Genomic DNA, 14,740 nt, shown 5'->3' with positions numbered 1-14,740 from the left:
AAAGTCATTAGTCTCCAAAAACAAGAATTTAAAATCATTTGGCACTGAAGCCAGATGGCAAAGACTAAATGCTCTTCAGAAATTATAAACAATTATTCAGTTACATGAGACTGACATAACAGTGTCAAGTAGAAAAACATTTAAGAAAACAGAAACCATTAAATTTGGGGGAGAGTTTAATTTGGAGGAAGAAGTTGATTTTGGGGTTTTTTAGGGCTAAGTTGCTTCAGCTAAAAATATAGAACTGATAATAAACAAGAATAACTCTCTTCACTGGCAATAATATCTGTATGGAATTTCTATTGCGAGAAATTACTATAATGCCAAAGGCTGGGAAGACTTTGTTACCCAATGTCATCCCTCTAATTTTAGAAGGATTAACCAACCAATTTTTGCTAAAATGTAGGCACACGTACCAAAAAATGTGAATCTTGGTGAATATAGGATGTCTGGTAGGCCTCAGGTTATCTTCAGTCTTCACACTCTTGATGTTCCAGGAATGATGCGCGAGCTTAGGTTGGTTCTAGGATAGGCCCAGGGGCCTGGTTTGATCTGGGATCCCTGGGACCATACCTAGAACAAACCCAAACAAAACCAAACTCCTTGGGAGTGCTTTCAGCTCAGGTAGACTTCTGGGCTTTTCACCCATATGGACCTCCACGACTGTACCAGGACCATATACCAACCTTTAAGGGATGGGAGTGACATTTCTGGAGCCTTCTGTACGTTGTCAGCTGATAGTACTGTGCCTGAGTAAGCATTATTTAAGTCATGGTATGAACAGAAGGTAACAGATTGGTGCAATAAAAGTGCAGAAAATACTTTGATTTAGAAATGAAGTTAATTTCCTTAAGAATTTACTTAAGGAAGGGGAAAAGGATATGCTTTGTTTAGGATATTATAAAAGAGTAAACTTATAAAAGACATGCTTTAGTTTTAGAAAAATTCTTCAATAATATTCATTTGTAGGTAGCCAAGCTTTAGGAAATGATATAAAACTGAAAAACATAAAGCCTAAAACAGTAAAATTATCCTTTAAGAAAATCTTAAGATATAAATAGGAGAGGAAATATATATATCCATAACCATATCTCATAGAATATACTGATTTTAAAGGATAATGCAGTCAGGAGAATATGCAGCTTAAATACTGTACTATTGCAATAATATCTTGCTAAATGAAGTTCAATACATAGAGATAAAACTAATTTCATTGCTGACAAGCTAAATACATTAAAATATATACCATAAAAAATACTATATGTACTTTAATTTATCACACATTTCATTTTCCTTCTTCTTTTTTTTTTTTTTTTGAGACAGAGTTTCACTCTTGTTGCCCAGGCTGGAGTGCATTGGCACGATCTCGGCTCACCAAAACCTCCGACTCCCAGGTTCAAGCGATTCTCCTGCCTCAGCCTCCTGAGTAGCTGGGATTACAGGCATGAACCACCATACCCGGCTAATTTTGTATTTTTAGTAGAGACGGGGTTTCTCCATGTTGGTCAGGCGGTTCTTGAACTCCCGACCTCAGGTGATCCGCCCACCTGGGCCTCCCAAACTGCTGGGATTACAGGTGTGAACCACCACGCCCAGCCCATTTTCATTTATTTATTTTTGAGACAAGGTCTCTCGTTCTGTTGCCCAGGCTGGAGTGCAGTGGTGCAATCATGGCTCACTGCAGCTGTGGCCTCCTGGGCTCAAGTGATCCTCCTGCCTCAGCCTACTGAGCAGCTGGGACTACAGGTGTGTGCCACCACATCCAGCTAATTTTTACGTTTTTCTGTAGAGACCAAGTCTTGCTGTTTCTTGCCTAAGCTGGTCTTGAACTCCTGGCCTCAAGAGATCCTCCTGCCTCAGCCTCTCAAAGTGCTAGGATTGTAGGTGTGAGCCACTATGTCCTAGCTTATCACACATTTTAGAATATCTATAAAATCAGTTCCTCCTTATTCATGCTAAACTTTTACATGTGTGAATCCTTGAATCAATTAATCCTCTTTTTGGTTTACAGCAATTACACTGAATAGAATCACTTTCCTCTCACAACTACACTCAGAAGTTTTCTTCTTTTATCACTGACCTGGCTTTGGTATCTTGACTATCTCTTCTATAATGGCAGTCTCAACTCAAGAAACTGGTTTGGACCACCTATCTTTTTTTTTTTTTTTTTGAGATGAAGTCTTACTCTGTCACCCAGGCTGGAGTGCAATGGCGCAATCTCGGCTCACTGTAACCTCCGCCTCCCGGGTTCAAGTGATTCTCCTGCCTCAGCCTACTGAGTAGCTAGAATTATAGGCAGGTACCACCACCACGCCCGGCTAATTTTTGTATTTTTAGTAGAGACGGGGTTTCACCATGTTGGTCAGGCTGGTCTCGAACTCCTGACCTCGTGATCCACCTGCCTCGGCCTCCCAAAGTGCTGGGATTACAGGCGTGAGCCACCGCGCCCAGCCTGGACCACTTATCTTTTATGATTATTATACCACAGATCCCTTCCATTAGCATGGATAATTGAATGCCGACTATGAGGCATGGTCATAAAATAAACAGACTGATTTGACAGTTACTTTGTAATGAAAACATGAGTCAATATATGGTTACTAAAATAATCAGCATGTTGCTAAAAATAAGTTGTTTGATGCTAGGATATCCATTTCTATACAGATTTGACTTTTACTTGTAAATATTATAGTGTGCAAATTTTATTTTTCATTCAAGAGAGAAAAGTGATCCTGCTTAATTATTAAATATTAAATTACAATTTAATCATGCCCAGTACAGAATGACAGTGGGAATTTAGTCATTCAAATATCTGCCAATATCATTAGATCTAACACTGATAACTTCTGGTAAGCTTTTAACGTACACTTACTATAGCTGAATAAAAATAAAGACCCTGTTTTTAAAACTAGCATAATCAAAAAATAAATTCTTTGTGGTATAATTGCCTATAGTCTATAAATTTTATTACTTCTCAGGTCTCTGTGACATTAATAGTGAATGTTTTCTTATTTTTCAGGGCTTAATCTATTTTCATGTCCTGGAAATGAAGATACATTTCTCTCTTAAAAAAAAAAAAAAGCCGGCTGGGCGCGGTGGCTCACGCCTGTAATCCCAGCACTTTGGGAGGCCAAGGACGGCAGATCACAAGGTCAGGAGATCGAGACCATCCTGGCTAACACGGTGAAAACCCATCTCTACTAAAAATACGAAAAAATAGCCGGAGTGGTGGCGGGCGCCTGTAGTCCCAGCTACTCCGGAGGCTGAGGTAGAAGAATGGCATGAACTTGGGAGGCGGACCTTGCAGTGAGCTGAGATTGCACCACTGCACTCCAGCCTGGGCAACAGAGTGAGACTCTGTCTCAAACAAAACAAAACAACAACAAAAAAAACGCCAAAGAAATTCTTAACAGCATGTAGTCTCCAATTCAAATAGAAAATACTATAGAAAATGCTAACTTGAGTGGACCAGTTTTAATCAGCGCCAAATAATTCTAGTATAGAACTAACTTTAGAGAAAGTAAAGTATGTAAACAAAATGGTTCCTTTTGTACCATAACAACTTTTCTATTTTGAGAGCAGGTATCTAATTCGGTAGCTTCACTTATTTTAACGATAGCAATGAAACAGGTAGTAAAGTAACGGATGTCACAAAATCCATGCATTTAAGCATAATCCACTTCCTCAAGTCTTCACTTTGAGTTTATTTATTCTTACTTTACACAGAAGTCTAATAAACTTAGTTTGTCTGGTCTCCAAAATGAAAGCAGATCAGAAGGCACATTATGAAGGTGGAGAAGGGCTACTGCTACAGGCACACTTAAACAAGCAGTAATAGAAATGGAAGAATCAGAACGACTGTTAAAGACATGAAAACTAAAACGAGTACAGCAGAATGGAGCCATTTAGTACAGGGACAAACAGCTCTCAATGTCTGATTAGTCTATCAGATTATAATAAGTGATGTTAATGCTGATCATTTTGATACCAAACAAATTAAAATACATTCATATATTATTTAAGACAGTAATGCATATCAATTTTATGAAGATTTCCTTCAGAGATTATTCCAAAAAATTTTAGGGCTGAAAGAGGTTCAAGCTCTGCAGGAAACTGGGATATCTAGAATGACTCATTCCCCAAATATTCAAGTTACCCAGTTCTTACTAAATTAGCCATCTTTAGTCTCATAACAATAGTTCTAGAACATAAGTCTTGATGAACAGAGTTGAAGTTACATTTATAGTGCCGTAAGTTTTAAATCTGTGTACTGTACTAAGAACAATTAATGATAACAATACGTTTAACATTTTTCTGAAATATACACAATTATTTATTCAAAAATGATAGTCAAATTTCTCTTATAGTTGAATTCATTAATGGAAGTCCTAGAAACATCATTATATAAAAACTGAATTAGAACTTCAAATACATGGCAATCACATATTCAACCAAGTATCTGTTTTAGCAAGTTTTTAGTAAAGAACTAAGAAGCAAACAAAACAATGCTAAGCAGTCAAGCAGGTATCACAAAGTCCATGCACTTTACTGACAGAAAAGCCCCTTAGCTCTCTTTCAGTCTACTTACTCTTATTTTAGACACAATTCTAGCAAGCTTGGCAATCTGGTTTCTCAGTCCACAGCAGATTAGAAGCAGCAAATTAGGGGCCTATTGCAGGAGGCAGGCACACAAGACAGCGGCAAAAGTGACAGCTGATTATAAGGGAAGATAGAGAAACTGTGAAAAACAGACATAACTGAAAAAAGCACACCAATGTGAGGTCATGTTGTAAAGGGGTACCTGACATACATCTCAGTAGCCCCTGAGGATGAGTTTCTGTTTATTACCCCATGATAGAAACTGATATTCCTAAAGATGACAGAAAAAGTTAAATTATATTCTATATACTCTAGACAAAGTAGAGAAGTAGTGCATTTAGTTATTAAATTATTAAAATGGATTTGTTTTAGTTAGCTGAGAAGTTAACTTAGGCAAATTAATCACCTGTCTATGATGACAGATAAATGGTTACTGCATTTTTTTTCTATATTTTCTCTTCTAAAATATTTGTAGCTTTATTTTCTAATTGTGAACTGCATAACTATTTTCTTGTAAGTAGAATTGGAAAAATAAATCAATCTTTATGCCTTGTCTGGTTGTCATTCTTAGCATAATATCTACTTTAGTTCAAACAATGATTTAGCTGAGCTATAATACACTCTTATAGTATTTAGTCTGTTTCTTTGTTTGTTTTGGGTACAGGAACAATATACTATGATTAAACCAAATCAGTTGAACTTTTTCATATTTTACATTACTGATAGGAAGTGAAGAGTTAGTCACCAGAGTGAAATGATCTGTAAACACTCCACTGACTTACAATTTTGTGGAATGTATCAGGACTTGATTTTTTTAATGCTTTAACACTAAAAGCTTTATAACTTTTCTTACGTAAATCAGAGTATTACTATTATTTTAAGAAAATTGAGTTTTAAATGGACTTTCCTACCTGGAGGTAGACAAAGGGTACAAATTCTGTCTTCAAGAGTGACCTAAATAGACTCTCACATGCATTCTTCCATGAAGTACTAGGTTTGTCCTGGTAAAACAAACTACAGAAATATCTGTATTAAAAACTGTCAGGATGATACTCCTAACAAGAATCATACTGTTAAAAATCATATTGTAAAACTTAAAAAGCACAATTATAAGTTTTCCCTGCAGTGTTTTATTTTTTTCCCCAGAGGGCTTCTTCTGTATATAGGGTAGCAGCTTTTTTTTTGAGACGGAGTCTCGCTCTGTCGCCCAGGCTGGAGTGCAGTGGCATGATCTCGGCTCACTGCAAGCTCTGCCTCCCGGGTTCACGCCATTCTCCTGCCTCAGCCTCCCGAGTAGCTGGGACTATAGGCACCCACCACCATGCCCAGCTAATTTTTTGTATTTTTAGTAGAGACGGGGTTTCACCATGTTGCCCAGGCTGGTTTCGAACTCCTGAGCTCAGGCAATCTGCCTGCCTCGGCCTCCCAAAGTGCCGGGATTACAGGCGTGAGCCACTGCACCCGGCCAGGGTGGCAGCTTTGAAAGCTAGCCAAAAGCCTGCTAAGGGAAGTAAAATATTCTTAGAAAAGTAACAAACAAGAAAACCTACTCATATTACATTGGCCTGTTTTTTAATACTTCCTAAGGTATTCATGGCAAGAAGAGCAAAGTTCTAGACAGAGGTTCCTAGATTTTATTGGATATAAACATTACCTATGGCTCATTCCAAAAGGACCAACTAAGAATCACTGGGAGTATGGTCTAAAATTTGCATTTTAAAAATAAGACTTTATTTATTTTGATGTAGTTACCCCACTAATACAACTGAGAACCACTGACTTCAAATATTATGAGAGAAAATTACTCCAGGAATTTTTGCAGAGAAGATAATACTTTATCTTGAAAATATTTTAAATATTTTAAAAGATGGAAACTACACAAAAGAACAAATACTCAAATAAAGCTGCAAGATCTTTATGTCATAATTTCAACAAGTAGAGTTTTCACTGGATTATGTAACAAGTAGTGAATTAAATAGATCAGACTGAAAGACTGGAAATTCTCGATTAAAATTATTTAGTCTTTCAAAATTAAAAGGTATCACCTTAGAGAACACTGAATAAAACTGATACAATTTTATGAAGATTTCCCCCCAAACTGGTGTAATAAAAGTAACATACAATAAAAGAATTAAAAAGTATTAAACTCTAATTCTTCCTGTGTAAGGTTATAGGTTGAGAGAGATTACCAAGTTTTTCCATAATTGCTTCTTCTAAATCCAAAGAAAAATGAAGTCGGTAAACTAAATAAGTGATTTAAATAAGAAAGTAAACCCTAAGTATTATTGAATAATTTAACAGTTATAACACACAAAGATTTTTAAAATTGAAATTTAGCTATTTCTAAGTAGTAAAGCAAGGCCCAACCTAAGGTATTGCTCCTAAGAGGTTAATTATAGATGAGTTCCAGGATTTTGGCAAAAAGGCAAAATCACTTATAGCACAATAATCTCTACTGTTTATATAAAGCAGAACCAAGTTTTTTTCTCAGGTTAAAAAGTAAATTTCCTTAGATTCCTGAAAGAAAAAAAATCCCCTTTGGTATAAGTAAATTTACTCACTGAAAGTGATAAGTTACAGGAATTTGAATGTGTTTCTTTACTCTAAAGACAATCTAGATTCATCATGCAATTTCCTTTCTAGGACAGCAACATAGATTGAGTTATTACTACATTTCCCCCAAATAATGTCTATAGAACTATGTTATTGCATAGGAGCTACAGGTTTCAAAACTGTATATGCTGAAAATAATTACTCTTTGAAAATGCAATCACAACACAAAACAGGTAAGATTGCCCAATTTGAAAAGCAGTCTCTGTTAAGAGGTAGTTTGTAAATGAAATACTAAGGAGACAAGGATGCTTTCCAGGAGGCTGACAGGATGTTTCCTGAATCTCAGTATGGTGGACAGGGCTAGAAAACAGCAGGATTGTGACCTGTTTGTGTTAATGGCACCCAATTATCCAAGGTAAAGTGATACAAGGAACGTTTTTCTGCTTGCTAAATTGGGGGTGGGGCCTTGGAGTACAGAAATCCCACTTTGACATCATCACTTTCAATTGCAAAAAGAAAGGTGAAAGTGTAATTCTAAAAAATGGTACAATATTTTTCTTTTAAAGATCACTAGGACATCTTAAAATTAACTACTAAATACACACACAAACAAAGAAACATAAGAAATGTCATAACCCACGCACTGTTGAAACTACTTTTAGTTCCAAACCCCAGCACACATCAATTGTATCAATTAATTTTTTTATTCAGAACCTGGATCTTTAAGACTGGTATAAACAAAAATAAAATACAAACAACTTGTTATTAACATAATAGCTGCAGTTATTAACTGCAAGAATACAGTAAAAAGGAGTCATACTAAATGTTAATGTTCTTGCAACAGAATTTTCCCAATCACCTTAAGGTAGCAAATTCTGGCAAGAAATGATAATTCATTTCTTATTAAAAATACTTAAAGAATTTCCAAGATTGATCAGTTGTGCCACAAATAAAACAGCAGTTTATTCAAAAGAGCCCTTACCTTTCTCTTATTTTCCTAAAAGATCTGCCATTTACAGGTAACTACTAATTTCAGATCAGTCATTCAAACCAGGGTTCTTCCTGTAAATCCACATCTTAGCTTTATATATAGTAAACTTACACTCATATTCCCTTTCCAGTCTTGAAGCTAAACACTTTTGTAAAAGGAACAATCTAATATCACTTCACATGAATCTTGGTTCTTACTTTTCTTCTATCTCATTTTTATTTTCTTTTATTATTTGTTCTTCCTCCTCATCACCAAAAGTCTGTTCCTGCATGGTGGTAAAGGAGAGAGATCTAGCAGCCACTTCTGCAGCAAGGCCAGCAGTGAAGGTAAAATCTGGTGACAGCTGTAGCCGTGCCAGCCTCTGCTTAATGGAGGGCTGTAATGAGTCCCTGGGAGTTGGAGGGGCAGTGGTCAGACCACTTCCATCTGCTTGCGGTTCATCTTCACTCTCACATTGGTAACACATTCTTTCTTCTGCTCCTTGGGGGAAGACTTCATTTGAAGAATTATCTTTATTTTTACCTTCTAGAGAGTTTTCACATAAATACTCAGTCCTACTTATTTCATTGTCTGTTGTGGCAGATTTACTACTTTCCTCTTCAGTATCATTTTTACTGACTTTTCCCATATCTGAATTCATTGATGGTTCTGAATTACTTATGGGTTCCACTGGGTCTACAGGAGACAAGGATTTCAACACGGCTTCAAATAAAAAAAAAGAAAAAAGAAAAAAAATAACTAAGGACCTAGCAATGATTTAAACTTTTAATTCAAACTCTCAGTTTTTTTCTTAAAAAGAACAATAAATAAATAAAAGCTAAATAAAACTTTCTAGTAAAATCAATGAAAATTTATAAATCCAGGAAACTTTATAAGAGAGAAAATGCCTAAGAAATGAAATGAGATAGGGATTTGATGAAGGTTTTTATGACACCTCACATATTATCTTATTTAAAATATTAAAGCAGTGGTTCTGAAAGTGTGTTCCCTGAACCAACATTATCAGTTATCACCTAGGAATTTGTTAAAAATGCAAATTCTTGGGCCTGATCCCAGACCTCCTGAAATGGAAACTCTGGGAGTAGGGACCAGCTATATTTTACAAGCCCTCATCTTGATTCTGATACACACTAAAGTTTGAGAACCATTGTATTAGGGAATGAGCAGCATGGTTTTCACTGATAATACATCAGATAAAAGGCTTAAAGTAATCTAGATAATAATAATATCTTCCACATGTATACATATATATTTACAAGTTAAAACAGCATGGAAAAAAATGCAACATACAATTTAACTTACTTGCCAACCACCTAACAAGACCCTAATGAAAGAAAAGCCATAACTTCTACACATTTTGTAGTACCACGAAAAATACAAATGAAATAAAGTCTGCATTCAAGATCAACTATTGTACAAAATATAATACATAAATATAATATATATTCATACGGTAGAAGTTGTCCTTGCAAGGAAAATGCAGTTTTATTTAGCCCCTCTTGATGTTAGTAGGCAGTGGGTTGCTTGCTAGGCAGTCGCTCATCCCAGCATGAGGGGTTAGTACAATACAATATAGTATGAAGCATGACGGAAGGAAAAAAGTGCTTCTCGAAGAGCTGGCGTGTATTTAAAAAACGTTTTTGTAAAATGTGTCCACTTCCAGGAACCATCCCTAAGCTGCAGTAACTCCACTAGAGAAGCAGCAACAACAGAAAAAAAATGGCCACAGCAGGTTCCAGTGCAGACTTTCCCCCTCTAATTCCATGCGGACTTTACCCCTGTAGGCAGAGATGAAAACAGCTCTGGAAGATGTACTGAAATTTTTCATGGGAAAAGCATTCTATGGTATCAGCAGCTTTTTACTTATTTTCACAAACTAAAACAGCATTATGACCCTTTCCAATGTAAACTATATCAAAAGCACATACCTGAAAAAGAGACACATTTCTCTCATTGATAAATCTTTCCCATAATGTCAATAGCATAATTTTAAAGCTATATGAAGAAAACACTAAACAATAAAAAAGGATATAAGTTTATATACAATGCTATTTTCAATATATGTACATTCTTAGTTTATAAATCTGTTAGCTCTTAAAGGAAGCAACATATATTAGAAGTTGGTTGATAGTTCACAATTATTACTAATTAAATGGGGTGGATATAATCTGAGTAATGAGAGGATCAATTGACGAGTGTGTTAGAATTTAAGCCTTGAGGCAGGTAGGAGGCTTTACATTTTGTCTCTTGATCTTTGCGCTAGGGATACAGCAGTAAACAGTGCCTGACATATAACAAGTACCTAATAACTACTTGTTGAATGAGTAATTTGCTGAATGAATGCTGTGGGATAATAAGGCCCCTATTTAAGAAGACTGTAATTTTGTTACAGAGACAAACAAAACAAAACAAAACAAAACCCTGAACATATAGAAAACAATAGTGCCTAAAATTAATCTCTGATGTATGTAGGCCCAGTATATGAATGAACAGATTGCAGGAAATCAATCTGTTAATCATTTCCCTTCTCTGCTATATGCTTTGGGGTTCAAGACTTCCTTTATATTTTATCACAATGTTCCTCTAGTGTGAGGGTCTGTAGTGTTAGGAGAGGCGGCAGAGCTGGAGCACTCAGAGAAGGATTCATGGAGAAGGAGAGACTAGTAGAGAGGACAGCTTGGTGGAGAAGGCAGAATTCTTGGTAAAGGGGTAAGCATGAATTATTATTATTATTATTATTTTTTTTTTTTTTTTTTTGAGAGAGAGAGTCTCACTCTGTCACCCAGGCTGGAGTGCAGTGGCGCGATCTCGGCTCACTGCAACCTCCACCTCCCAGGTTCAAGCGATTCTCCTGCCTCAGCCTCCAGAGCAGCTGGGATTATAGGTGTGCGCCATCACATCTGGCTAATTTTTGTATTTTTAGTAGAGAGGGGGTTTCGCCATGTTGGCCAGGCTGGTCTTGAACTCCTGACCTCAAGTGATCCACCTGCCTTGGCCTCCCAAAGTGTTGGAATTAGAGGCGTGAGCCACTGTGCTTGGCCAGCATGAATTTTTTTCATGAATAAAAATAACACATTTGTGAACTGTAGTTTAATTCGATAAACATAAGAAGATATCTATAGTAAAAACAGTAGAAAATATAATTGGATAGATGAATTCTTATGATGAAGAGACTTGAAAACAGGAAAAAGAGTTTAGATTCAACACAATAAGAAAGGGAGAAACCACTATAGGTTTTAAGATAGAGAGCCATCATCAATGCAGTGTTGGAGAAAAATCTGCAAAGAGTTTGCAAGATAGCTTAGAAGAAAAAGGTACTGAAAATGGAAGTCAGCTAAGAAGGTATTTTAATGTACAAGGATAATCTACTGAGGACCTGGGCTATAAAGGGGGCCAATGGGAAGAAAGAGGAATGATAAAACCAAGAAATGCAGATCTGGACAGGAGAAAACATAGGGCTCCTGAGGGAAAAAAAAAAAAAGAGAACTGGAGGAACTTTCCAGAAGTATAGGTAATCTATGTACTTCTAGTGAGGAGGGAAAAGCAAGGCAGTTGATTTCGAGGGTCCACACAGATACTGTAAAATGGAAGAGAATCCACACTCTACCTACTTAGAAATCCATAGGCATTAATTCAACTAAGAATTAGCTAGGTTGATATTGTCAAGTATTAAGCTTCCCCTCATTCCTTCCCTGTCTCCCATGAAGTTTGACTTAAGAAAAGAAGGGTGAGAAACAGAAAGGAATGTAAGGCTTTTGTATTACCAGCTACCCCACTCTGCTGAAATCAGAGTATGGGGAGTACGCCCACAGGCACCCCGCTCCCCTCCCATCTACTAAAGTGCTCAAACCACATAAATAATGCTAATGATGTGGCTCACTGGTCTAGGTTTTAATTCCTTTTTTTTCTTTTCTTTTCTTTCTTTTTTTCTTTTTGAGATGGAGTCTCCCTCTGTTGCCCAGGCTGGGGTGCAGTGGCGTGATCTTGGCTCACTGAAACCTCCGCCTCCCGGGTTCAAGTGATTCTCCTGCCTCAGCCTCTTGAGTAGCTGGGACTACAGGCACGCACCACCATGCCTTGTTAATTTTTGTATTTTTAGTAGAGACGGGGTTTTGCCATGTTGGCCAGGCTGGTCTTGAACTCCTGACCTCAAATGATCCACCCGCCTCAGCTTCCCAACGTGCTGATATTACAAGCATGTGCCGCCGCGCCTGGGCCATTTTTTTCAATGTGAGCACAGTTATTAATTTTGTGCTTCACTGAGGTATTTTTAAATATTTTAACATATGGACAACAGAGTTGAGAATCTCAAATTCACTAAATTTGAAAATAACATTTAAAATATCCCAAATTATTCAACTCACAGCCCATTCTAAAACAAATTTACTAAAAAATTAAATAACTCATAAAAAAGTATGACTTCATATTTCCAATGTGGTTACATTCCTACTCTTTTACTAATCAAATTGATTTAGCATCTAGAAGAAAAAGTACTATGCATACTGGTGGACCCTTATAAAACCCCAAGAATTCTTCAGCTAAAATAACATTCATGGTTCAAGAAAGAAAGAATCCCCTACATTGAAATAACCTGTTACTTTAAAGTCAGTGCTTACCATGATCACTAAATAGAAGTTGCTTCCACTTCTGCCTTTCTGCCTCTGAAGCTTTAAATCCCAGCACAGATTTTAATTCTTGGAGCACCCTCTTGGATTCTTCATGCTCACGCTTCTGTCTCTCTTTGTCTTCTTGAGACAAGTAATAAAAATCATCCTTTCTGAAATCACTATCAATATCTATATCATCTACATAAGCTTCTAATTCCTGAAAATGAATAGAAGAAAAAGCACTTTACTTGAAGCAAACAATTCTCTAGTAAGCATTCATTTACTTGCACTTACTTATCTCTGAGATTAAAAAAAAAAAGGACTTGCATTTGGCACAGGTCATTAAAGCAGAGCTAGGAAAAGAAAAAAGCAAATATATACCTATGGATAAATTGAAATCTTCAAAAATAACCTAACAGTTGATACTAAAAAGCATTGTGGATAAAAAAAGTTTAACAACTTCAGTAGTTATTTTTCTACTCTGGTAACATACCATACACTTAGTGTTACAGCCATTAGCTATATCAAAACCAATCAAAATTAGAAGGGCTGGCAGTTTGGGGAGGTGGTCAGGCATGTTTGTTTTCTTGTGGTTCTTTTTCCTTACAATGAACAAAAGTAATCTTTGTCAATATCCAATGCGATCATTAAAAAATTGTTTTTAAAAGTGAGGTATATCATAGTACATGCAGTCAAGTGCACAGGATTTTTACATACGTACACATACCAGTAACTGCTACTCAGATCAAGATAAACACATTTCCAGCATCCCAAAAGGTAGCTTTGCCAATGTACTAATTTTCAATGTGTTTAATCACTTTTGAAAGCCACTCAGACATAGACAATTAGATATAAATAACAACCAAAAAAAAGTCTGCTGGCAGATTCAATGAATTCAGAGTTAAGCACTAAGAACTAATGATCTGATACAAATTCAATATATTATGTTGTAATTTTGAAGCTCATTAGAAACAGAAATCCAACAAGGGAAAGAACAGTAATTTTCACCCTTACCTGCTCCTCTGGGATTGGATCTTTGTCTGCAATGTGTAGAGTAGGCTGCTTCAAAGGTACTACTGTACAATGTGGGTTTTCACATGCTATTTCAGGCTTGCCTTTAAAAAACGGGAATAGATGGGAACAAAGATAAGAAACAGACCACACAGAAATGAGTGAACATCTAATTAAAAACACCCTTGGGGCCAGGTGTGGTGGCTCATGCCTGTAATCCCAGCACTTCGGGAGGCTGAGGCAGGAGGATAGCTTGAGCCCAGGAGTTCAACACCAGCCTGGAAACAAAGTAAGACTCTGTCGTTACAAAAACTGAAATAAAAATTGGCTGGGCATGGTGGTGCATACCTGTAATCCCAGCTACTTGGGAGGCTGAGGTGGAAGGATCGCTTGAGCTGGGGAGATCAAGACTACAGTGAGCAGAGATCACACCACTGCACTCCAGCCTGGGCAACAGAGCTAGATCCTGTCTCCCCCAACCAAAAAAATCCTTGGTACTAATACTTTGTCAATTTCATAGTCCAACTTGTTCTAATAACTTTGTATTTATAAAAACATAAAGATATTAAAATGAAAAACAATAAATTAGTAGATTTACAACTTAACTTTAAGTCTTTAAACTCTTGGAGAAGAGGACCTGCCCTTCTCTCTTCACCTCATCACAGTATCTGGTACACACCAGGTACTCTGTAAGTACTTGTTGAACAAAATATTATCATTCATAGCATAGGAACAGTCTTAAGACAGACCATCACTCTTCTTCACAAAATACAAACTTCAAACTTACCCTGAGGCTATTTTAACACTCAGAGGTTGGAATTGGAAATGAATTCACAAGGAAATATCTTTTAAAGATCACCCAAGTGAGTTTAACTTTGATTAATTCTTAAAATTTATGTTTGGTATTTAATGACAGGGTTACTTAGTCTCATATCCAGGTGGCTATCATTAATCATTATCTTTCTACTTAAAAAAAAGA

At 36.5% G+C, this 14,740-nt stretch overlaps 1 protein-coding gene and 1 non-coding gene across 51 annotated transcripts in view; both read right to left on the bottom strand.

Moving 5' to 3' along the window:
• Window positions 1-508: 508 nt before the first annotated feature.
• MIR331 (microRNA mir-331) lies at window positions 509-601 on the bottom strand. The gene has a single exon (NR_035754.1). It is a non-coding gene; the product is annotated as a microRNA mir-331 (primary transcript).
• A 7,236-nt stretch (window positions 602-7,837) lies between these two features.
• VEZT (vezatin, adherens junctions transmembrane protein) overlaps window positions 7,838-14,740 on the bottom strand; it is an 80,702-nt gene continuing 73,799 nt past the window's right edge. For 29 of the 50 annotated variants that reach the window (XM_009426021.5, XM_003952269.5, XM_063786968.1 and 26 more), the window contains 3 exons: window positions 13,765-13,865; window positions 12,760-12,967; window positions 7,838-8,845 (listed from right to left, as the gene is read on the bottom strand). In XM_009426021.5, coding sequence (XP_009424296.1) covers window positions 8,337-8,845; window positions 12,760-12,967; window positions 13,765-13,865 — 818 coding nt within the window. In that variant the 3' untranslated portion in view covers window positions 7,838-8,336. Of the gene's footprint in view, window positions 8,846-9,595; window positions 9,922-10,071; window positions 10,155-12,759; window positions 12,968-13,764; window positions 13,866-14,740 lie in introns of all 50 variants that reach the window. The other 21 variants (XR_010148387.1, XR_010148388.1, XR_010148385.1 and 18 more) reach the window with 2 other exon arrangements.

Source organism: Pan troglodytes, chromosome 10, assembly GCF_028858775.2.
Source record: "Pan troglodytes isolate AG18354 chromosome 10, NHGRI_mPanTro3-v2.0_pri, whole genome shotgun sequence".
Taxonomy (NCBI): domain Eukaryota; kingdom Metazoa; phylum Chordata; class Mammalia; order Primates; family Hominidae; genus Pan; species Pan troglodytes.
Note: the sequence above shows the minus strand (reverse complement) of the source record. Positions and strands in the feature narration are given on the sequence as shown.